General features: G+C 34.8%; 1 protein-coding gene across 3 annotated transcripts in view; it reads left to right on the top strand.

The window, feature by feature from the left end:
- Positions 1-27,514, top strand: part of LOC126845614 (uncharacterized) — a 50,253-nt gene that overhangs the window by 9,776 nt on the left and 12,963 nt on the right. For all 3 annotated transcript variants that reach the window (XM_050584375.1, XM_050584376.1, XM_050584377.1), the window contains exons 2-3: positions 6,008-6,148; positions 14,156-14,828. In XM_050584375.1, the coding sequence (XP_050440332.1) occupies positions 6,045-6,148; positions 14,156-14,828 (777 nt within the window). In that variant the 5' untranslated portion in view covers positions 6,008-6,044. The remainder of the gene's footprint in view (positions 1-6,007; positions 6,149-14,155; positions 14,829-27,514) is intronic.

The raw sequence follows: 27,514 nt of genomic DNA, 5'->3' as shown, positions 1-27,514 counted from the left end.
CAGCTTATTAATGCATTCGCACTTGTGATTTACCAGCAGAAAACCCTCGCGTCTGGATCGGTATGAGAGCTACAGTTTTTTTTTCTGGACCGCTTTCTAAACGCATTTATCATATATTTTGTTCGTTGCTCGCAACCGAGCACTATCATACTGAAATATATGCCTGCAATGTTTCTAAAGTATAAAATGCATATTTAAATAACGATAATCCAACCCACCGTTTAAAAAGATCACGGTGTAGACCCAGGTTTATTTTTGTTTCGATAAAATAATTAGTCAGTACTGTAGGGTCACGTCGGGACGTAGTGGGGAGGAGGAGGTCACAGGTTACATTGTAATAGTAGTGGTAGTAAAAAAGCGTAATAAAGAAAAAATGTCCATACCATAAAGGGGAAAGGTTTGATAATATTTGTTTTGGTTTTGTCAACGTTTACCTACGTCTGAAGAATACTCTATAAAAATGGGAAACTAATTCGATTATTAAGTTTTAGAGTGTTGTAATTTTAAATGGAAAAATGTGTAAATGTTTTGGGCGTTTTTCTCGATTTTAAGTAAAAATATCGACTTATTTTTCTACTTCGATATACGACACGGATACTACACTTGAGATTCGTTTGGCAGTGTTGAAAGTTTTGCTTGCCGATGCAAAACGGGAATTCCAATTGGCAACGACATAGCTTCCCACGGCAATACATTATGCGGTACCGCAACAACGTCGGAAATGGTCACGTGGAGGTTTTTGCGAGAAAACATAATCATAATATGCTGTAGGTAAGGTGTAACACCACAGTACGTTTAATCTCGAACGCCTCGTCGGATCGTCTACCTACGTCGAGAAACGCCGTTATGATATCCATCTAAACGCGAAAACAACAAAAACAAACATACGTCCAAAAGAGTTGAACAAAATGAAAAACAGCTTGTACGCACTTACAAGGCAATTTATTCGAAATGCGTGAAGGAGGCGGCGTCTAAATTGGCCTTTCTCGTGCAACGATCAGCTATTGCTTCATTGTTTAGGCAAAAAAGAAAAGGTCAATGTAACGGTCAAGTCGTGCAGGAACTCCGAAGTAGACATGCAGAAAGATAATCGGTTTTACAGCAAGATCGGCTAGCGACTGGAGATTCAGCACTTGTGGATTATTTTGCTAAGCAGTTTGTGTTGAACGCGTTCAATCAGTAGACAGTATACTGGCAGAAAACAGAACCACACTCGAGTATTGGCGCTCAGAATAGTACCATTTAAACAGGTATCAAACTTAAATTCACAAGCCACTCTCTTTATAAACCTAGCAACTCAAATGATTTACAAGTGACATGGCCGATACAACCTTTTGGGCTTGCAGAAGAGATAAGGACGAATCCGAGATCACAAATGTCTTTGTCAATAGTATCGACGTCGAGAAACAGTCCACTTGACTAATTTGTCTAAACTTCCTTGCAAAGTCATGCGATCTTCTATCATCGGCAAAATATAGTAGCTTACAGTAAGAAGGGACATTGGAGACTTTGTTCATTATCCAGGCTCAAAAAATAGGGGATAAACGTTTGGCTATGAGATGATACTTGGAACTGAAAAGATTAAATGACAACAGTAAAAAAATACAATTGTCAGTTAACGTTATTTTTAAGTAACTTACAATTTTTTTCTTTCAACTTTAATTCTTCGATTTCCGAGGGAATCAAGGTTTAAAGAAGCAAGGATAGGACTGGAGGAAGAATGATGCGACCTAGGAATCAAACACAAAGGCAGTGTACAAACGCATGATCCTTTGCAACGGTCTTTTTTGGCTTTTTAAAATAGGTGACCACTCCATTGAACAATAATTTAAATTAAACCGACTATAAGCCCGACGTAATGAATTGAGATTCTTAAAATTTGTACAGCAGCTTTTATGAAATTCCTTAGAGTTTCGTTGCTTTGTTCACCTATTGCCTATCACACTCAATGTTATAGTAAATAAAGTAAACATAGAAACGTGAGCGATACATTGACTTCACACCGATTAAAACGGCGATTTAAGTCACTCTGCAAGAAAGCTGAGTCTTCGTGGGACTTAACAATTGCAGTATTAACCACGGCCGTATTGTCCCGCAGGATGGCATTTCCGAGTAAAGCCTGTGGTGAATTAAAAATGTAATTGACCGCCATTCGGGAAATATAGCAAAGATATATTCATCTCGTGTTGTGTACAAAAATTGCTCGATAACATATTGTGTGCCTGATGCCAAGATGCGCCTGGGGACGGTATTTCGTGTGGTGAAAAGGACTAATGACTTTTTTTTTCGCATCATTGTCCGCCGATGTCACAACAATGTAATATACAAGTTTGTATTGTACTGCCTGACGACATTGGGTTGATTGAACTTTGGACACACAAGGTTATGGTGCAATCGATGCGTTTTGCTACCATTGCAAACCGACCGTTGCAGTGTTCGCATTAAACCTATTAGTCCGCGATAATAGAATAACATAATCTTTTTACAACATATATATATACCTATAATAGTGCTTGCTATTCAATGCAATCAAGCTTTTTTCGGCCGTGACAATTGTCGAGGAATTAACGCCGAGAATGTCTATTTAAGATATATTATTATCGTGTTTCGCAAAGGTAATTCGATGCGACCTGGGAAGAAACTATGGGCAGACACCAAGGGGTCAGTGATCACAATAATAATTAATACATCTGTGGAGTGCGAAGGGGAACACTACCGCCGCACAGTGTTTTCAATCTTATCGTAGCTGGCCAAAAATAGAATTTTACTATAATCTGATATTATTTTTAAGTATAATTATCGTACACTTCATAAGTTTTAGAAAGCTAAATTACCACTCGCTAACGTTTTATCGACTTTTATACTACACGTATACTGCATAACTATGTCACAGAAATGTAGAAATCGTTCATTTCTTCTTTGGAAATACTCATTGGCCGTTGTGAGATTATTACTTTTATTGACCATACTAGATTTATTTTTTATTTTTCAAAAAATGGAGATCAATATAATTGGTAAGTATTGACTAAAATTACGATTTTGAGCGACGCGGTGCAGATATTAGTATTATTTATGAAAGGGTAATTATTTATATAATGTAAAACGCAGTATTAAAACCTATGTTTCTTAAATCAAATAGCATGGCAAAAAAAATTAGGGATTATTAGAGGTTGTTACTTAATATGGTCATGTTCTAAATTTTCTCCTCTATAAAATCGACTAAATTAGAAATGCCGCATCTCGCCGCTTTTTTGCTAATTTTTAATTACAATTTGTAATTAAACTCTTAATTGCAGAACACTTTAAATTTAAACGTTATACATTTTAACAATTCACTTTTTTTTATCTTCAATGTTTCTTTTTTTTTATTGAATATAATAATAATAATAGCCTAGCTGCTGAAGCCATAACATAAAAAAAAAAATACATATAAATATTAAGAATAATAATATTTAGTTCAAGTTATTATTACACACACAGTAAAAATATTGCATTCCATGTATTATTATAATTTATTTACATTAACGTTCTCTAGTTTATACAATATTTATTTTCTATTCTATCGTGAATAATTAACTGTAATTTTGTTAATAAAATTAGTATGTTGGCTTATTTTTATTCATATTAGTACAATTTTATATCATTTACGAATTTTGACCAGCTAAAATAGCAATTGAAAACACTGTGCGCCGTATCTTTCTCTCTCTCGAAAAATGTCCCACCTGTAGGATTCGCCCACCTGTTTGCGGGACGTACTAGGTAGGTAGTCTACTTGCGTCTGGACTGTATGGAAACGTATATTATATTCTTATATCATTGTTGTTCTCCCCGGTTGGCTTTTAGCAAATAACGATAATTTCTCACGCGTGTAACGATTACACGTTTTCTTGCGGTTATGTTCACAAACGGCAATCTCCAACGGGCAGACACCGACTCGCGTTGTTGCATCACGACAGCTTGGCGATAAATTCGTCTACAACCAAGTGTGCAGTGATCTTTAACAGCAGCGCCGTTTTCATTCCGGGATTAAATCGCCCGGATTATCCCGGACACGAGCTCCCAAAGTAGGTAACCCACGTGCACACGATCCGCGCACAACGTTTTCATCATTAGGATGAATTTGTGTTATTTATTTATTTTTTGTGTATACATTACAATATTACTTTTAGCATATCGCACGACTCGTCTCCCAATCTTGATGACCTCAAGTTAATTAAGTTTAACGTCTCGCGGCATCTCGCTAATCGGCGGGTTGTAATAATAATTGTTAATCGTGGCCAATATAAGCGCGTACAGAAGCGATAACTGTTAAAATAAAAATAATAATAACAATAAAATTAATAAAGAAAATAATCCATTTTTCGGGGGGTTGAGATTTAATCCAAGTATGCGTGTCCATTTCACAGGTTGGAGTTGAATTTTTTTGTTCGCCTGACTTATGACTTGACAGGATCGGAGAAGGGTTCCTACCGGAATACCGAAACCGTTTCCTCGAGAAACAAGTGGAACCACCTCTGAACTTTAGAGCGATAATTGGTTTTCCTAGTCAGAATTCGAGCGCTTATTTTCGAAACAAAAAAAGTGACCAACTGTTATTGTTGACATAATATATTATGCGGTATATTATAACATTAATATTATCATTGTGCATTGTTGTACGGTGTGACGATGTTGATCGGTTCGAAACAAGCGTGAAAGTCATATTTCACATTTAGACAAATATCATTAATCAACGTCCGAACCCTATGACTACTATTTATCCGCATAGTTCAACGTTGATGCAATCGTTGTGTAGCCGTGTAATTTTTAATATTACACATATAATATAGGTAACGTAAATTAAACATTTTTAAGATTCTAATTTCTAAATTTTACACAATTATATATTTATATTTGTCGCCTAATATCATCACCCAACTAAGCCCAGCACAAAGCGCAACCAAATATTGAACACCCCGATCACAATAATTATAACTATTTTTCAGCACCAAAACTTGACATCGTTTAAATCCCGGCGACATCAACTCGAAATTGGGTCTTTAAATTCTTATTCTGATTTATTTTAGTTAATCATAATGGTTTTATTTTTATTAGATACTGTGCATTTATATTATGTCAAATTACAAAAGCCGTTGAGCGTTAATGTGGAAAAAAATTAATGAGAAGTAAAAGAAAGTCAAATCATACACAATATCATTGTCAATGTAAATACTAATACAAAATAAAATATTCTCGTTCGATTCCGATTTATAAGGTACCTTTAAGTACACGCAATTGGGTTACTTGGCCAATGTGATATGTACGTGGCACTATATTAAATTACAATTTATAATAAACACATTCATCAACGATATCAATGCCCCGTGACATGTCCATAACGCTTAATAAATATTAGGTATTTTTTTTCTATACCGATAATCAAAGTCGAAAATAAAAGAAAAAAACACGGGTTGCAATATCCGTTGCAACCCGTTATGATCACGTTTTATTATTACCTACTATAAATTACATTACAGACCTATACAATAGGTACAGTATTTTGGCAATAATAATTCCTCTGTGCCAATCAGCCGACAGACAATATTTTGCTAACTGAATAAAAACTGACGAATTACGCAAACGTAGGTATATATATATATATATATATATATATATATATATATATATATATATATATATGATATAAAATAATATTTTTTTATATTATATATTCTATCAATTCGGTTAAGCCTGTTCTTGACACACAAACAAAAAACACTTCCACGCTCGTCGTCACGCTCGGGCGACCGACCAACAAAAATTGTATTGAAGAAAACAAAGACAAATTCGCTTTGTTTTTTTTTTTTTATTTAAGATATAATTATTTCCAAGTGTAGGTAAATATTATTATTATTTTTTTTTGTCGGTACACGAAAATTAACGGCGAAACCAAATCAAATTTTTGTATTTATATTTTTTTACTTTTGTGCGCTTTTCGTGCCTTTTAACATGGATAATATTTTTGCAGGCAATACTTGAGGTGTGATGGATGTGTGTCTTCAGAAATGCACAAATGGCTGCAATTGCCGGCCACTCCGACGGACGACCCACTGGCCACTGTTTATCCCATCAACCAGTACAGAAAATCTCACGTGTACGCTGTCACCAGGTAATAATATTGCTATTGCTAGAATATAATCAGTCTAGTCAACAGTAGTGACGTTTGAAGAAAAAATATATTACTCGACAACAATATTGTCCTAATAGTTGTGTTTAATACAGTCGTGGGCACTCTGTTGAAGCTCAGGGTTGTGTTTGTAGTTAAGCTCTTTCAATCACAATTATTATTGTACTTTACAATGTCTTTCCGTCTGTCACCGACAGGTAAACCAACAACATTGCAAAACGTTTCGATTCGAATGTGCGAAGGTAGAAATTCCTTAATTTTCTTAGTACAATTTTGTTTGACTACAGATTTTTGACAGTGTTGTACATGTTATAGCTCCATTCTAGATCTAACTACAGACAAATTTTTAAAATCTAAGCCCTAAAACAACAACGGCTAAATTAGCTAAATAAAGAAAAATCTCCATCCCATGTGGGCAGAGTTGTGGAAATTCATATTGGAATAAAAATGTATTCGAATAATTATTTCACAATTTATTCGAATAAATTTGACAGTTATTCGAATGAAACATTGTTTTCTTATTTATACTGGTTTTATAAATTTTGTTATTGTAGTGTATATGTTATACTTATATAAAATAATAATAATTACTTTAAAAAAGTACTCACAAACTAGTGAAATAATGTTTGAAAATTATTCGAATAATTGAATCTGAAATTCTTCGAATAATTTTTCATTTGAATAAAGTATTATTTAAATAATTATGTTTGGAATTATTCGAATAAAAAAATAGTTAACGTTTTATTCGAACGATGACCAACTTTGCATATATTATTCGAATGTTGCACAACTCTGTTTATGGTCAAGGAAATCTTTGTATTGGTTAAAATATTGCTTTCGATACGAGACAAATGGATATTTTGGGAAATGTGGTCCAAACCGTATTTTGCGTGTTATAAATGAAGTATTTATTTGAGAGATTGTAAATAATTATGATTTATAGACAACCGCTTGTTAAAATTAAAATTAATATAAAAAATAACACCATCACGATATCTTTTGTACGTGACCGTGTACACGTTTGAGGTCTCAATAACGTTTTTTTTTTTTTGTTGTCCAGTCCACTCACTTGACGTGTCAATGTAGCCGTTTTCGGTTATCTAATTCGTCGTCTTCTCTTCGAGAATCTATTATATCAGTATTTATTATTGTTAATATTATGAGTGCCGTCGGTAACGCGTCAAGTGTGTCTAGACGGACATAAGCGGTACACCAGTAGCACTTATAATAATTATAATAATATGTTTTCCACACGAAATACCCGCGTCTCATCCGCTTTTTCCTAATTTGCGGTATACATTAGACGGTACACGGTGTTTTTGCCAGTTCGCTATATTATTATTATTATTATTGGTGAAATAGAGAGCGGACTTAAGGTAAATCCCACACACACACTACATAATAATAATATATAACACACAGGAGACGAATAATCGACTCAACTCGAAAACAGGTTTGCCATTTAGTTTTGCGCTTTGCCGCTGACAAAACTTATTCGGTTTCCGTTGTCGGATTATTTCCGCCAGTGTTGGACTTATGTCGTTTTATGTGTTTATTTATTTATTTTTGCCGACCAGTTTGTCAACTTTCCACGGCTGTGTCGAACCTACAGCGATGAACACGGACACCTTATACCCGCGATGAGCATAATATTCAATGTGTGTGTGTGTGTATAGATAGGTAATGCATTTTACGGAAGTGTAACATTCCACTGCCGAAGTTCTGAGAACCATCGGCTCAAATCTAATAATACCAAACAGTATTGGTCGGCCATAAGCTTGAAAACAAATCGCAGCCTCTCTAAAACATTGCAGATTCCTTGTGCTAATTCTAATCTGACTTCACAGAAATTCAACTAACCTATTGATCGAGGATGCTGTTTAGAAAATATATATATATATATATGTATTATATACATACTGTATTTTGTTGGTTGGCTGCCTAGACGTTTTATTAAGGCCCTGTTTGACGGTATAAACGGATTTTTAAATACTCGACCATTTGGGCTTCGCAATGAGGCCTATACTAAGCCAACTAATACGAATCTAACCTATATAATCTAATTTAACCTAAATTTAATCTAACCTCGCCTATCTAATCTCAATCTAACCTAACCTAGCCTAATTCTAACCTAACCTTAATTATCTTATCAGAATTTAACCGAAAGTTTAATAGAAAAATGGTAATTTTTTTTTTTTTTTTTTATGGAACAAAAGTTACTCCAAAGCCGTTGTATAATAAAATTGGTTTTCCCAATAGATTGTTTTGATGCTATAACGAAACTTAAAAATACTCACTTTGGAGAGAAAGAATGATCGAAATAGGTGGTAAAGAATTTCTAGAAGAACCTAACCTAATCTCACCTAACCTAGTACACCCATTCATTTTAGCAGTCAGCTGCCAACGTACAGCTTGTAGACCACCATAATAACTATCCACACATTCTCACAACTGGGCACCGAGTATTAGCTGTTGTGGAAAGGACCGTGGACCACGGTCGCGGTTATTATCGACAATTTTCTGTCTCGGCCGACAATGAAGTAAACGAGCGATTTTTTCGAGAGCACACGCCCGCGACCGTGAACTGTGAACCGGTCAGTCTGAAATCCAGGTCGATATAGTCATTCGGTCTCGTTGGCGCACAAGGATGGCTGTGCTCGCAGATAACAACGGCAATAACGTAAACCGTAATCGGTGTACACGTTAAGGTGCGTTATTTCTGTCTTGTTATGGTCCAGCGAACTCGAGGGAAACCTAATAAGGACGCGGTGTACAGTGTAATTTAATACAATATTATGTTGTGATCATATCGTTTGGGATTGGAGCAGAAGCGAAAAAAAAAACGGCCGAGTCTTCAAGGTCCAAGCACAACGCGGTCCGACTTTGTGCGCCGTTACACACATATATATATCAATAATAAAATAATACAATCGCCTCGTTTTTTACCTTCGTCCCGAGCACGACGAACCGCTTAGGTGTATTTAATATAATAAAATAATAACGTCTACACACGCTGTCCGATCGATTCGACGTTGGAAAATTTTTTTTCACAAACGAAAAACGCGCCGCGAACATGACTTACTTATCCTTCGGTTGGCGGCTATTCTTTTGTGACAAAAAAATTTGTCGGACCATCGTGTGCCGTTCGTGCCGGGTTGCCCGCGAGGCAAGGTAGCAGCGTATCCAAAACAGACGAGCCCGAAAGAAAAGGAAAAAAAACACCGAATGTCGCAACTTCCCCGAGGCGACCTTATACGGTCCGCCGAGAAAGAGAAATGTGCACAATAATTAAAACGTGCGAAAAATTGTGCGTTTTTTATTGTTATTTTGTCGATTACACCGTCTAATCGTCGATGGCACATCGCCGTTGTCCGTGGCCGCGTGCGGACCGCATCTCCTGTATTGTGGTAAGCCTGTCTTAAATTATTATTACCCCCTTCCCGAAAAAAACCCCATTAAGAAAACAGCAACGAAAAAGGGACACAACGAATTTGGCAAATCGGTCCACGAGAATTCGTAAAAATATGTCGATTGATTGTAGATCCGAATGGGATCTGTAATAAACAGGCTGGTGTTTGGAGTCTAACTCAAAACATATACACATACCAGCACAATGATTTAACATCGTTATAGCATCAAACAAATCCATAGGGAAAAGCGACAAATGAATTACCGATTGAATTTCGAACCGCTCAATATGTCATAGGGTTTAATAAGAAACTACATTTTTTTGCTTTAAATAGTGTTTTTATACAATGTGATCTCAATTGTCCATATTTTTGCCAAATGTTGACTGGTCGATAACCAGTTTTGGATAATTATTTTTAAAGTAATTGAAGTTTCAAGTTTAAGGCAGAAGGAAAAATGGAGTGTAGTATTATTTCCCAACCGCGCACTTCCCAACCACACTTTCTCTCCCGTCCTAACTTTTAAACTCTTTTAACTTTTTACTATAGTATAAAAATAAAAAATGAATTTCTTATTAAACCCTATGACATATTGTATTTATACGAAATAATGTTTTAAAATATAATCAATTGAAAAAAGCACTTACAACTTATTTAAATAATATTTTTAAAAATTATTCGAATAACTTTTATTTGAATAATTCAATCAAATATTATTCGATTAGTTATTGTTGATTTGTAATTATTTGAATAATTATTCGAATAGAATATTAGCCGAATAATTATTTTTTATATTATTCGATCAATTTTTTTTGAAATTATTCGAATAATTTTTACTTGAATAATGTGTTATTTAGATGATTGTCCAGATAACGTTTTATTCGAATGATGAACAACTCGGCATATATTATGTAGGTTTTTGTTTATCTTTTAATAGGCAAAAAAATTCAAAGGAATGTGATGACTAATGTCCATTGGAGTATCCGTGAATCGTAAATAACAATTTATTCCTCTTCAACGAGAGACATACGTGTCATGAATATATTTTATAGCACCCACCCACTCCTAATCTTTATTGAACATTTCACACGATTCAAATGTTTCTCCTGGTTAAAAATATCAATAACCGTTTTAAAAAACAATAAGACTTAAACGTTCCGGTAATTTAAATTACAAAAAAAATGGACAAACTTTTCGTTGATCGATTTTTGCCATATTATTCGCAATGCACCATGTTTTTCGGCCGTTAAAGTTAAAACTCACTTAAATAGTCACTGCCGCCTAATCTATAGCCGTCAGTGTAATCTGTTACCTAGTACTTAACGTCTTATGCAAGCGGCCGTAAGCGCATAATAATAGGTATAATACATTATTATTATGCTAAACCGGCGAGCTATTGTTGTTAAAAGCCAATTTGGCAATAAAGTATAGGAGACGGACGTCCATTAAACGATTATTACCTGCTGCATACACGTTAATGTGTATTTACACTGCGATGACATAAGCACACGACTGCCTGTCGTCTATGTGGCTCTTAAATCTCGCGGGTAAACCTAAACAAATACATTTTCGAAATTTACCGGGCGCCCTTAACGATAATTATTTATTAAAAAAAAATCTAAGCGCCCGTCATCGTGCTAAGAACCATCCGGATTCTCAGACGAGTCAATCTGGTGCCAGACGTTTAACGTGTAGTTAAACGGCACTGCTTAAGTGTGATATCAGCCATGAGGTACCTAACCGAATCAGAGTAATTTCGTTCGAATTACTCTCAAAATTGTTCGTTGAAAAAGTGTAATTTTAGGAGAGGTCTGCTTGAACTATTCAAACGATTATTCGTTTTTCAGAATATTTGACCCTTCGTTAGTGTGTTGCTAGTTATTTCCGCCTTTAGTGTGTTGGGGTTTAGTACACCCCATAAGGTAAACTAACGACAAATCTTAAACAAATTTGAAAATAATGTTAAATATTTATACAACTTAATTTTATAACAATTTGCATGTATAGGATTAAGTTACCACTACAAAAAACAATTTTTAGTAAACATTTTTAACAGGAAATATTATTTTTGGTATTGAACTTTTAAATGAATTAATATAAAATTAAAAAAAAACCCTTTGCTTAAAACATGTTGTTTTTCAAAATAAAATAATCACTTTTAGGTTTAACCACTCGTCAGTAGACAAATTAATTTTTCAGTCATCGTCTTCACTTTTTAAGTCTTTGGTACCATAAACATAAATTGGTACATGAATAATGTGTTGGAGTTTGAAATACCCAATTATCGACATCACTCAGTTCAAAACACAATAACAGTAAAACGTGTGGTTATTTATCAACCAAAACGGTTTTTAATCATAAAGTAACATAGAAAGAAGGATTTCATGGAAAAGAAAATTTGATCTAGTTTGATAACTCTTAATATCACACAATGTCTTATCATGTGGGGTTTAATAATACCCAACACACTAACGAAGGGCATTGCACTGGACCAAGTCCCCCTAACCTATCCTTTACGCATACAATTAATATACCTATAGATTTTTGTTTTTTTTTTTTTTGTATAAAACACTGTAATTCCGGCAATTCGACTTAGAGCTTATCCAACAACGGCACCGACATTAACGCGTGCAAATTAATTGAAAATACGGAATTATTCGTACACAATAATAATATGTCTGAATGATCAAACCGGATCGATACGGTTTTCGTCGTCACGGAACCAAATCAAAGCGCATGTGAAATTAATTTTGCATGTTAGAGTCGCGTTTAACATAAATTATTTTGGCCGCAGTACAACCAAATTCGTCTTTTCAATGAACTCCTTTCGAAACAGCATCTTTCTCCTGCACGTTCATAATATAGTGGGTGTGCAAAAACCGTTTTTACAACAGGTATTCCTAACACGAGCTGTCGTTTTGCCGTTTCACGCATTCCCAAAAATCCTACTTAGATGCTTAACTGAGTCCAAATTTCATATTATGTCAATCGCCGTTCTCATCACTTCCATACGTCTATTATCGGCTAATTTTCCTCTCTTTTAGTTCTCGATTTAAATAGGGTTGTGATAGCAAAAGCGAAAGTGAATATAAGAAATCGAATGGCATTAGCATAGCGAATTTAATTTATGATCAATCCAGCTCTGCCTCTGTCTAATTATTGTTTATTAATAATTATTCATCTGGTAACGGTACACGGTTAATGGTGACATTAAAAATCTTGATTTCATTTTTGAAATTCTTACAACGAACAAAACGAAAATGACTTGCTGATCAATTTTGTATTTTTTTTTTTCGTTCTACACTTTTACTCCTTTGTGAAAAAAATATTATTATATTATGTTTTTAGTGACAAACATACCACGTGGATGTATTGGCTTTTGTTTTGTATAATAGTATATTCGAGTTCGTTTTCTAAATGTAGTAATTATAATAGTCGATTTTAACGATGTTCACTAGTTAAGGCGAATCTCGACGACGAACGGACGGTAAAAGTAAAACTTCATGGACCATAATTTTTAGCAAATAAATCTTCCCAATCTACATATTGTGTACTATAACCTATACTCATATTCCTGTGATTTATTGCCATTAGCGGTTATTGTGTATATGCATAGTAATATATCATTATGGGCGTTTCAAATATCCTATAAACGTGTCGACACTTGATAACCCTGCATAACAAGTATATTATTATAATTATACAGGGCGTAAAACATAGCTCATTTTTTTTTTTTTTTTTTTTTTTTTTTTATTTATTAAAGAGTATTTACAATCTATGCTGCAAGGCATAATAAGCAAATAGTTACATTGTTATATATACAGAGAGAGGAAAAAAAAATAAACAAATAGAAACGGTGATTTGATATGAGGAGGGAGGCTATCCAGTAATAGAACCCAACGTGATTTTTGTTCTAATTATTTTTAATTAGATTAATTTGAATTATTGTATTAACAGATCTCGACACCAATGTCTTCGGAGTCGGCGAGAGCTCATTTTTTAGATAACAAATTCATTAATATTTTCTTTGGGTGACTTTATTAACATGTATAAATGGCACACTTATTGTAAACGAAATTCTATGTTTTTTTTACTAATATAATGTATATGTAATATATATTCTCAATCGATAAAAACAAAACATTTTTTTTTTTAAAATTTGTATTTTATTTATAACCCATTGATGGAGTAAAAGTTGATATATAATAGCCATGATTCAATGTTTTTCCATGGAGCGCAAAAAATAACCAGGGTTTTTAATTTTGATAAGGAATAAGGGTAGGGGGGAGGGGTTGCCTTAAAAAAGACAGCTTGTGGAAACCGAATGGGAATTTTCGATTGGGTCGATTTCAGCCAGACATCATAAACCGACTAACAAACTTTCAGCCAGAGCATATATTTGAGATTGCACTATGTATTATATGTACGGTGTGGTGTATCTGTTATCAGTTATCTGTTATCTCTGATATCTTATCATTATCTTCTATACGACGCGATTCGTATGTTTCTCTCCTCGGAGATACTTTTTTTTAATAAGTGTACAACAATAATTTCTCAACGGTTTCTCGCGTTCGTTTTACAGAATAAATCCAATTTACGTGGACGACGAGCACCGCGGCGGCGCGTCATGGGACAAGAGCCGTGGCAGTTCCGGGTACGAGAGCCAACCGCACTCGGACCACTCGAGTCTGGACAAGTCGTCGCCGCCCGCCACGCAGAGCCTGAGGTCGGCCGGCTCGCCGCCCGGTTCGTCGCGGTCGTCGTCGGGCAAGTCCAGTCAAAAGCCGGTCGAGCCGTGGCTGTCGCCGATCAAGGAGGGCGTCATGGACGCGCACGAGTACTGCATACCGCGGCCGGTGTGGCCCGGCTACGGCGGTGACGCGGTGCACGCGTACCCGGACCCCGAGCGCATACCCAGGGTCCGGTGTTGCAGGCACTGCGCCCGTTGCAAGTGTCGCAGGACCGGCGGCGGCGGCAGCAGCAGCAATTCCGGGTACTCGTCGGCGTGCAGCGGCGGGACGATCAGCACCATCAGCAGCGGCGGCGGCGGAAGGCCCAACGCAGGCGCCGGCGAAGGCACGGGCTCCTCGGACGAGGTGTCGCCTTCTTCCGGCACGGTGTCCGTCAAGTCCAACACGCCGTCCGAGCTGGACGCCCGCCGGCATTACCACTCCGGCGCCGGCAAGACGCAGGCCAACGACTGGAACTCGATGATCGACCTGAGGCTCAACCAAAAGACTGATAATCTACAATACGTGAGTACACCCCAAATGGCTGTTAATTGCAACGCGAAACGGCCGTGTAAAATAAATGGCAATCGGCTGATCAACGATGATCATTCGAATAAAACGTTATCTAGATAACACAATATTATTCAAGTAAAATTCATTCGAATAATAACAAAAATAATAATTATTCGAATAATACTTTATTCCATTATTCAAATAAAAAGTTATTCGAAGAATTTCAAATTTAATTATTCTAATAAGTTTTTAATATATTATTTAAACAGTTTGTTAATGTTTTTTTTTTCAAGTAATTATATTCGAAAATATTATTCCGTATAAATTTAACATGTTCTACGTTTAGAAAATATATAAAACCAGTAAATATAGGCAGTTTTTTATCCATATATTTTTTCATTCGAATAATTTTCAAAATAATTATTAGAAATATTTGTTTTATTTGAATAAATTGAAAAAAATAACTCGAACACTTTTTTATTTGAATAATTATTCGAATAACAATTTGCACAACTCTAAATACGAATTACGATAATAATGCTATTAAAGCATAATACATTGTGGATAAGATTTTCTTAAAAATAACTGAAATTTTGAAGTTTTTCTTCTTGGAAGAGGACGTTGTTATACAAGACAATTTTTAAACTTATATCTTATTTAATATTTTTTAGAGCTTTATCAACTTTTGAAAATTAAATGAAAACGTGTATATTTAATTAACTTTATAAATTAAGAATAATTTGCTAAAAATATTGGCTCGGCAACCAGTTTTGAATAAATAATTTCTGGGTTGTTAAATTTTAAAAACTAGAACCGGAGGTGGAGTGCAGTTGAGTATTGGTTATAAATTGCGGTTTTATGTATAAATATAATTATTTTAAGTTTTACTTTTTTTCACAGATTTGCATAAATACTATTAGCAAAAAAAAAAAAAGGGAACAAATTTTAATTATTGAATATTATTTTCAAATAAGTAAATAGGTAATAAGACGTAATAAGTACATGTTTGACAAATACCTCTAATTTGTTTTAATGCTAATAAATGCTAATAATATCATTTTTTTTCTAATACACTCCTTCAGTTGATTTGGGAAACTATTTATTTTCTCGAGGCTCTTTGCATTTTGACGGGCATTTTAAGATCATACCGCCTTTTTTTTTATGGTCGAGTTCTTGACCTAATGTGCCCGGCCGTTAATGATAAAATACACAAAATACCTAACCTAACAGCGAGAATTTAATCATTTTTCTTCGACTTTAATTACTATTGTTATTATTATGAGCGCAATGAAGTTTAAACGACAAATTTCACCACTCCGTATGACCTGGACACGATGGTGTATCTACAGTGTTATTGCGCACAGGTTAACGGGTTTGTGGTACATATAGGCTAATAAAATTCATAGATCTTTTCATTGCATAGATCATATTATACGCACACGCTACACGAGATGGTCGTTTTAGCACGGTGGATTGTGAATATTGGCAATAGAAAGTCACCGCATAGTGCGGTCGTTAATGTCATTGTCGGACGTTGATGTCGCCGACGCGAGACAATATAACAACAATAATATTATTCTTAAAGTGTGTACCTACCTGCGATTTATGATCGTGATGCAGCAGATTCGAAGACGGTGATTGAGATTATAATGGCAATATAACAGTAATGCCGTACTGAAGTTCATTGCGACGGGTGACACGAATAACCTGCGAATTCCTGGAAAAAATTTACCCCAAGTAAGATGTTCCAATACAAGGTGATCCATTTTGATACGGAAGACACTATCTTTATAGGAAAATAATTACTATTTTTTAGTTTTCCCTTTTGGGTTTAGAGATCTTCAAATTTGTTAGCAAATTACTCTTGATTAAAAATATAAATTAAACGCAAAAGTTACCATTTAAGTTTTGAAAGAGTTGGAATATACTATAAAATAGTAAATATCTAGTAATATTGTAACATAGTAAACATATTTCTTTTTTTAAAAAGAAAAACTAAAAAATTCCAATTATTTTAATGATCCATAAAAGCACAACAACTTTGAAAACTTCTGTTAAGCTAACACATATTTCAAAGTACATAACAAACGTCGCATTTTTTTTTTAAATAATGGCAATTAGTAGATGTAATTTTTCAAACTAACAAAGAACTACCAACATAAAATACATTTAAATATATTGTTGGAATAGTCAGAATCATTTTTCTCGGGTATATTTTTTTAGAGATTAAGAGGAACCACTATTTTCGGGGAATCTTTTTTTTTTAAGGAAACATTACTCCATGGATATTTTTCTCGGACATTATTCCTAGGCCTTATAATGTATTCTATTGGTCCACTACCAATTTATTCCCTTTAGGCGATAATAATATTAATAAATCCTAACACTGTTAAATACACTTTAATGTATTTTGGAATCATTCTGTTTTTCATCATTCCCGAGGATATTTTTTCCAGCCGTTAACTTTTCAGGGGCAAATTTTGTGGACTATGGTCAAACGAAAAACCAATCGAGTTGAACGAATACTTATATATTTTTACTCATCGCTTAAGCACCGGACGGTGTTTCATGATGATTTGTTAATCATTAGCCACCGCCAGAAAGGTAATTCACACTGGAGCTGTTGGACCTTAGCCGGAGACTTTAACGCCAGAGACTTTAGCACCGGAGACTTGAATACCTTTATTATGATACATAAATGAATTGTTTTGCTTTGGGTGCGCGTTTTCACTATCGATTTCGTCCTTCGATTTTGCCCTTCGGACTCTGACGGCGGGCCGGCGCCTCTAGGTGTACTTATATTATAAGATACGGTAGAATCGAATCTCCTATGGCTGTACAGCTGTTGCGGTGGCATGACGTAAAAACTACTTGGATGCTGCGTGTCATGACCAACGACTGCCGTGGCGAAATATCAATTACCGACAATGATGGCAATGAATATCTCGGCTTCCATCCGATTTTCTTCTTTATTACACATTACACTACTATTCGTCGCATCCTCTCCCCGAGGGTACCCGACCATACGACACCTATATGTTGTACAGCGCGCACACCTGTGACCAAATCGGGTAAAATCTATATGGCCGTAGATAATGCACACGCCAATCGCATTATACTTCCACATTTACCTTCAGACTTGTATTAATAGCCTTTTGTTTTTTCCCCGCCTCTTGGCTGACCGTAGAAACATCATCGGATAGGTATTCAACCGATTTCATACAGAACGGTAAATTACAGTTGTACATTTTTAGTGGCAATAGCTAATTTGAATTTTTTGAACCAACAATCATAATATGCATGTTCCTTAAGATATTCGAATTGTAAGAACAAATTGGAGAACATAAAATAATCTTAGACGCGTGAAATCATAGATCATAAAAATCTGATCACTGCCGATTTTCACTATTATTTCTTAAACTCGTTCTATGTTAAAACTTGTCCACAAAAATTAATGTCATGCCACGTCTCTATGACCTAATCTAATCAACTACAAATCGTTTATGTCTTGTAAAATAAAACTTTAATGCTATTCGGTTCTATACATGGTTAGATTATGTAAAAACGTATTTTTATGTATTTTCGTCGAGTGCATCTGCTCTTGTCTTAATGATTTGGCAGTCGAAGGTCGTGTCTCTGTCAATATCTCAGTGCCCGTAAATATTTTATTTATATAAAAGTGAACAGATTACGTTTTTTTCTGGACAAACTAATTCCGCATTCTGATAAAAATAATTTATACAGTACTTATAGCTACAATAATAATATCAATTAAAACTTTATATTATATTAAATAGTAAATAAGTCAATTAAGCATTCATTTTCGAACGAGTAAATATTTCCAGGAGGAAAGAAATGTTTTTGAAATTAATAAACTATAAAATAAAACCTGAATAGTGTGTTTGAAAAGTATCTATCGATTTTAATATTGGCTCAACACATAGGTGATCCGTGTAACGTTATTAAACAAATTAATAATAACACTGTGTCTGGTAATGAAGGACTGAGGGTAATAACCATTTAGCAATCAAATTACTTTCATTTTCATTAAAATAACTCGCCTCGCGTTTTTTATGTTTCAAAATTAATTACTCGACAAACATTTTCATTTTCATACATAGGTACAAACAAAACCGTATACGTATTATGAAAAGTATTTTTAAAATTCTTTTTCACATTTTTCGGATTTAAACATTAGAAATTGAAAAAATGTAGCACCTATTTTCGTTAAGAATGCATAGTTAGACGGCTAAAACAACACAAAACTGAAATTAGGCTTTTTAAGACCCGGGAGTATCACACTTGCAAAATCCTTCTTTCGGTACTTGGTGATGAAAATGTTTTTTTTTTTAGCAAGTTATCAGTTTTATCGGTTTCGAAAGGCTATAACAGACCGCCGACACGCAAATGCGATTAGCATATCATTACTATTATCTTCAGACATTTTATTTGTCCGTATCCCATTAATGCGCAATAATATCAACAAGTGCTGAACAAGGACGTCCGGTGTGTTTTGCAACGGTGGTTTTGGAGGAATTCACATGTTCGCGTTAGCCGCCTGCCATAATCCATGCAGGTATAATATTAATATTCTCTATTCGGATTCCCTCTACCACCACTACCGCCACCACTATTGGTGACCGTACACGGTATTGTAATATTATGTGCTATTCAAAAAATACCGTTGCGTTGCGGGTATAATATTTCGATCGTTTCGCCCGCAGTGTGTAACCTTGAAATTATTATCGTGTCGATAACTTTCATCGAGATAATCGAAACAAATATCTTTTCAAACAGTCGGTCCGCGTCCCGCTTTAATGTTATGCGAGGGGAACTCCGTCGTAGCTGGGGGCGGCCAATAAAAAAAAAAATAATAATAAAGAAATAATTTTAAATAAAACATGTTACAGTAAATAAGAAAAACAATAAGGTCCTTATGCTCGCGACCTACGGTAAGGCCGATACGTTTCACACATTCCGCAATAATACTATTATGTGTAATGTATAATGTATATTATATTTATATAAATATGTATACATACACACATGGACCAGACCCGTTTAGGTGTTGGTGACCGTCCTTGCAAGGTAAACGGGCCTCGTCGTCGGGCCAGACCGGATAAGAACAATAACAGAGCGGCTACCGCCCGACCTCTCCAGCCGTGTACCGTCGCCGGTCTCCACCGGATCGCCATAGTTATTGTTGTTAATTATTATTGATTTAGTGTTTTGAATAATTGTGTTTACACAAACACACTTCGGAACGTTCGCGTTGTTTTTTTTCGTTATGCCCGACGAATTTTTATTCCACGCACCGCACACCGTCTCACGGTCGAAAAACATCCGACTAATGCCCAAAAGCGGTATACATACACCTGATGTACGTACCGAATGGAGCCACGGTCAGTTATTGCAATAATAATAATAATATACGCAGCAAAAATCTTTGGCGACTTTGGCATCCGCACAGACTCCACGAAGAGCTCCTTAAAGAGCACACGACGTGCAAACACACACAGATAACATATTATTATAAACAATCAGGATCTCATTATTTAGCTATATCTGCTGCGTTGCGTTGGTGCAGCGATTAAGTTAATTATATTAGGCATAATATGATACTATTATTGATGTTGTGTAATAATATAGTATCCCACCATCGTTAACATAATATTTTATACTTATACGGTCGAGTTCATAATTAGGTGAAGCGCTTGTTACGTATGTAAGTACATTATTTTGTTTGTACACGGTTTTCGAGCAATATTGGACTAACCCAAGAAAAATACACACACACGCACACAAAACAGAGCTCCATATCGAGTTTTGGTTGGACCAGAACGGTCTCGTGATCTATGATTATTCCCACGATAGAAGGTTAACCGTACAACTACCTCGTCATGAAAATATTGCATTAGATTCTAGTCGACGAATGTCACGACCTGTATCTTTTTCCTAAGTCCCAAGATCGAATATATATATATATATTTAGGAGCGTTAGAGAAAAAAAGACCTACTGGATGTATTACAGCATTTGTTAGCTTCAAAGTTGTGTAAATAATACACTTCAGTGCTATTCAATATTTTTATTTTAGCTCACATTCAAAAAACAGGTCGATTCAATGACATTACATTCATATTACTGTCGTAAGTGATATAGTATCAACTAGGGCTTTACGATTAGCGATCTGATACTCAAAAACAATATTAAATTACACGGTCCTCGTGGGTCCGTCACACGTCACGGACGATGTTTATGCTATTGTATTTTAATGTTGTTTCGCTCTGATTAACTAGTCTGTTTGAAAAAATAAATATATTTTTATGTTTGTATAAAAAAATTACCATGTATCATCGTTGTATCTTCGATTACAATTATTGTTATGCAACCGCCCAAGTCTATGTAGCTCTTAAAATTCTCATTTAAACTCCAATATCTCTGATGACAATTACAATACAGTTTACCACTAAGCTAATTCCCCTTAACATTTAATCAACTATAAAGCTGTTATAGTGTAATGTACTTAATGTATTTCGAAATACTAATTGCTGGTAGGGTACTTTATCTAAGGGTTTATTTTTCTGGAGATCATTTGGAGAATTTTATGGACTTTAAACGGTCAATATTTTGATTTTACGCGAAATATGAAATTTTTACAGCTCATCGCTTGAACATCAAACAGTGTTCAACTATCGATTGGTTAATATGTCAATTTTTTTATATTTTTTATGCAATCTATCAAATAGGCATTCAAATATGTTATGCGGCGACTGTAATATTTTATTGGCAACCATTTAATTATCATTACTCGATATACCTGTAGACCGCGAATTGCATTATTGGGCCATAATGATTTTCTAAGCGATTTGCCAACGGAGAAATTCGAAACCAGGCGCTGTTTTTTTTTTTTGGTTCTTAAATCATAATCTAATTAGAGTCGATTTAAGTGTGTGTGTATGCCCGTGATTTGCCGGGACTGGCAAACAAAACCAAAGTAAGATATCCGACAAAAACACTGTTATAATAATATCATAGTGTACTCGCTATTGTACTGGGTTCGACCCAAAAGAGACACGTCCATAGCTGGTGTCAATCGATATACAGCTAAAAAATATTATAGATTATTATTATTATTGTTATTGTTGGACCATATTACGGGAACGGCATGGTTTCTGATTGTTGTGTAACTAGCTCCGAATATGTATCTGTATATATATATGTATATATATATATATATATATGTATTATCATTAACTGCAACACACAATAATTCCCTAATCCTTGTGTCGTAACGATGATGGTTATTAACCGTGAGTATTACCAATTTGTACAACGATTATACGGCTGTGTGTAATTAGGATTTAGTTGAATTTACCGAAATCACAAACCGTGAAAACGTTACGGTTATATTTTATTTATTTTTTGTGTAATTTTTTTCCACACAAATCCTCGCGGCTGTTCGGTAACATCAAACGACAATAATATACCTACTGACGTTTCAGGTTTCGGGCAAAATCCGCAAAATAATATATTAACCGACTTCGAATTTTTCCAAATCTCTAGATTCGTTTTATTATCTACATACAAACACAAAAAAAAAAATGTTTCGAAAAATATTTATCAACTAAAACGGAGAATGATATTTATATTTCGTGAAATTTTTAGGTTTTGTTTTTTAAATAAATGCAATTTTGTAGTTGTGCTTTTGGAGAAATTTTAGTTTGTTTGGTGGTATTTTATAATTAAAATGTTTGTATTTTTTTCTTTCCAGAGCTCCATCAACTTTATAAACTCAAATGGCAACGTACATGATATTATTTAATAAACTTTTTAGACTGAGAATATTGTTTGCTGATAATGTTGACTGGTCGATAACAATAATAATAATAATAATATTTGAAAAATTATTATTTAAAAAGTAAATTAAATTACAAACGTTATCGCTTGAGTTTTGAAAGTAGACGGAGCTCTGGAAAATACTATAAAAGGTAGGTGACAATACTACTATTATTATAAATGCAATTATTATAGGAGTTATTAAGTGTCTTACTTTGGATGGATCGGCCCGTGTATACAGTAAAACAAAATACCTTATAGTATATTAATATAGTTGCTACACGAAGTAATCGGTGCGGCGGTTTAGAAGATATCGTGGTCCAAGGAAACTGAGTGTCTTGCGTTAATTCGATCACCCTGTATTATGGTCTTAACACTTTCTCTCTCTCTCTCTCTCTCCGTTCACCGTAGACCATCTACGGTGTACTTGTAGGACAAACAAAATACGTGTTGCACTTGTTTAAGGTCAGTGTCACTAGCACCGAACAATACTTACAGCAAGAACCGATAGAAGCGATTGCGTAACGTACCTATATTTCTCGAAATGGTTATTAAACACTGCAAAGCGACTTACACGCGTTGAACAATGTCGGCTCGTGTTGGACATGTCCCACACACACATGCACACACACGCTAGAATGAATATTAAAAGAAATAATATATAAGAAAATAAATACCTATTACCAAAATTATTTCGAACGATCCGTCTGAGGTTAAGAAAAAACGTTGCAGCAAGATGATTGAGGCTATGACGAGATTATAATTTTTGAAAACCGTGACGGTTCGTTTTCCAAAAAAAAAATCATTCAAAATACAATAATGTAGCTTAGGTACGTTATACCTGTCTATACACTCGAATGTCAACGGAAAACAGGCGTGTCGGTTTCCCAACACACTTGATACGCCACACGTCCGCCTGTAAAAATAATAATAATACTTAACATAAAATAATTTTTTTTATTTATATCACTTTTTTGTCAACAAAAGCGGACGGTGTGTGAAACGTGGTGGTTGTTGCATTGTCCCTTGCGTTATACATCTTATACTTACTTAGTTGCTTACTGAAGATGACATCAGCATTTTTTTTTATAATTAATAAACATATTAATACCTACTTCACCCCACCCCGAAGTCCCGTCCTACAACTTTAAAAGTAACTGTCCAAAACTGGTGAGTTGAATATATACCCACGTTACCATTTAAGTTTAAAATATTGATAGAGCTCTGGAAAATATTTAAAAAATGTAAATGATTTTTATGTTATTTAAAAATAACATTTATACAAATGTGATAAAAAAGAATAACTTTTGAAATGTTTTATTACATACTGAGAAAATGAGTGTCCTGCATTAAATGAATCAGCCCAATATAACTACTTTTTCTTGGAGTCCATATCCGCTTGGGAAGTTTGAAATCATATAAACATTTTCTTTTAGTGACAAAATCTCAAAGTGGGGACCGATATCCTCTTCCTTTTCGTCCGACATTTGTTTTCCTATTATTTTCCAGTCTACATTGGCTGAATTACCTGGATAGTTGTTTTGACACTTACTCGGTTTATTGACCTTCAATATTTAACTGTTCTCTTACGTTGCGTTCCTTTGATATGACCAGTTACTTTGTTTTCGATTTGAGAGAATGCTCTGTTGAATTATTTGTAGAGTTTATAAATGTACTTAACGATAATAGTCATAAATAATGAAACGTATCTATTATCAAAGATTAGATACATTGAAACCCTCCTCAACTTGTGTGACCACATTCTAGAAATTTAATTAGGTATTGTACAAAACATTTTACTATAATAATATGTTATCAAATAATTTTTATAATATCGGTGATAACTGTCAATACATTATGTGCGACTCAGTTCTGAAACCACATAATTTCTCCTAAAGGGTTTTTTTCCTACCAGTGGTTACTCTGAGTCGAGGAGAGTTTTGGTATGTTTACATTATCAGCAATTACATTTCTTTAATGGGGACTGCAATGGGGCTTTATCTAAACTGTGATATATTTATATATCTGTGTTATTTAATGAAGATTTTAATCATTGTTTGGGTAACCCTCCGGTACTGTACATTAGATGGCTCTTCGTCCGAAGTTTTGCCACTTTTGATATTATGAGACGTTGCTCTACCGACTTCTTCGGCCATTATGCAAATCACATTAGGCTGTATGCGTAGAGTTTATGAATTCAGGTTATAAAATAATTCATAACGATAAATCAAATTCATCTATTATATACGTTTTGTCGGCCGAATTGCGTTAGTGCATGCAATTTCGACGACTGGGCCAAACAAACCGGTTAGGACAATTGCAGATAATTTACAAGTATTTTTTTTTCTTTTGCATTCATTACTCGTTCTCGACAACGTTATACCTATTGCTATCACAGCAATATCGACATCAGCCGTAGCACTCATTTCAACCTTTTCGTTACCGTAACATGAATGTATGATGACATATAAAAAAGTACACATACATAATACACGAACAACGAGTCCGCAGAATGACTTAAAACCTTAAAACTTACGTTACCAATATATTATTATATCGGCCACACGTGAAACGACAACAATGGCGTAAGCCTAAAGAAAATTTTTTTTTTTTTGGAAATGGAGGCGTTACATCATATTAGTACTAATATTATTATTATAGTTGGCGGCCACTATGTCGTGTACCTATACATTACCGAGCCGCTGTACACAGACATAGCACAAGTCACGATAAATGTATATTATTACTTCTTCGAGTAACTCCTATAACCGTAAACCTTATGCACCTGTATCACTGTATTATTATCGCACTATTTATTGTATATTCTTTGCCTTGTGCATACACTGTAGTGTATTGTAAGCAGTAGAGAAGGTGTTCGATTTAAGAACGTGCGTTTACCAAAGTAAAATTGACAACACTTTTGAATATCATAATATTAGCGAACAAAAACCTAACTCGACCTAATCGATTTTCCCTCCACCTGCATTTTAATGAAACATAGTTTGGGGAGAACCTAACCTAACCAATTAAGTTCCTATTTATATTCATCTATCCTGGCTTTACTTTGCCCCAAAACGCTACTCTGTTGTCTCTTCCCACCTATTTTGTTCATCCTTTAATTTACTTCTAACAACTACTTCGAATCTTTCTCAGTACTCCCATATAACTCTGATCCTTAATAATACTTTATTGTACGCTTGTCATCAAAGCATTACAAGTTCTGATTATCTACTTTTAAAATGTCATTATAAAAATGTAAACCCGATAAACTACTATATAAAGCTTCTAAACGAATTTTTATATATTCAAAAAATGTTACTGTAAGTATACACGGAACCCTAAAAAACAAAAAAAACAAAATTGTATGTATTTTTACTCAAAACATAATTTTTATGGAACGCCGATAACTACATTTTTGTTTCAGTTGTTTTTAAAATATTATGATAAATTAAGTCTTAAGATCTTAATGTAATTTATTATTCATATTTTTAAGATATTCTTATGTCACCAAATTCCGAGCTCTACTTACCACTAAAGCGTCCTAACAATCGTTCGGTAACTTCTATAACAAGTCATAATCGTAGGTTCAAATTAATAATAATAACAATAATTACTATGATAATATATTGTTATACAAGTGAGTGGCCAACAGTAATTAGAGCGCTGCGGTTTCCCTCGGAGACGTTGGGAAACATCTTTTCGAGACGGGATGGCCACGAAAACCACAACAACGCTAATAATGTATGTATAATACATTATATTGTTATACCTAGTGTTGTGTGTGTAGTCTTCATTGCACAATCACGTGCACGAAGCCTTCCCGAGTGCAACGGTGACACAACGCCACGCAGCCTCCTAGTGACAATACCGCACGAAATGCCCGTTTTTACTATCCAGGTCGACTGCAGTTGTGTTTAAGAGCATACAAAAAATATATATACGGATACTTATAAATATCAACAAGCGTTAGGCTATGTGTCGAAGACATTCGGGTCTACTTCCGGCCGGTCAAACCGGAAGATCACGGTTTTCCGTCACGTTTGTGTCTGGTTGTGAATCCATAGAAAAAAAATGCTGTCCATTCCAAATGATACGTTAAAGTGTGATTTTTGCCATTTTATTCTATTTTTTTAATTAATCAATCCAGGCTTACAGAATTTCGAAGGGACAGAGAGAACTTTTTTTAAACGTTTAGCTACTATTGAGCAGTTTTTTAGATGTCGCCCAAGCCTTTGACAGAGTGTGTTCAATATGCGCACCACACTGAACCAATTAGCAAGTAGCTTTACCTACGAATCCATCTAAAATTCCACAGCCATTCCAACCCTTTAACAAGTCACCTCTCTACACTCATGCTTCCTGAAAATCCTATTCGTAGATTAAAACGCAACTGGTCAAGAGACCTCTTACCTGAAAATACTCCAAAATAACAAACAACTAGCTTAACTTGTCGATGGATGTCTTCCCTCCTCCGCCATTCAAGTCGTGTGTATAATTCATCAAATCTACTGATTGTGCACGGTGTATAGATTTGATCAATATCAGTGTTGTACTAAAGACTGTTGACCTCTCTCCTCATGACCCGACCCAACAGTGGTGGTGGTGTTTGTTTTTTAAGTTAGGTATATTTTACATGTTTATCAACGGTGGTCACAAACGCGCATCGGTTCGACTACCGCCGCTAATTCCCCACCATTTTTGTTCTTCTAATTATCGTTATTAATAGTATGTTTTTCTGGTGCATAAAACACAACGAATATGTGGAATTTCGAAACGCTCGAGCCTTGGGAGTGAGTCGAATTGACCCAAATTACACGGGAGAGACTATGTGAAAATGGCAGAGCACGTTGTGTCCTTGGGA

This window comes from Adelges cooleyi, unplaced genomic scaffold, assembly GCF_023614345.1.
Source record: "Adelges cooleyi isolate 19-005CV unplaced genomic scaffold, UGA_ACOO_1.1 ACOO_flye_CR_arks_rails_tigmint_CR_PRNA_8, whole genome shotgun sequence".
NCBI classification, from domain to species: Eukaryota; Metazoa; Arthropoda; class Insecta; order Hemiptera; family Adelgidae; genus Adelges; species Adelges cooleyi.
Note: the sequence above shows the minus strand (reverse complement) of the source record. Positions and strands in the feature narration are given on the sequence as shown.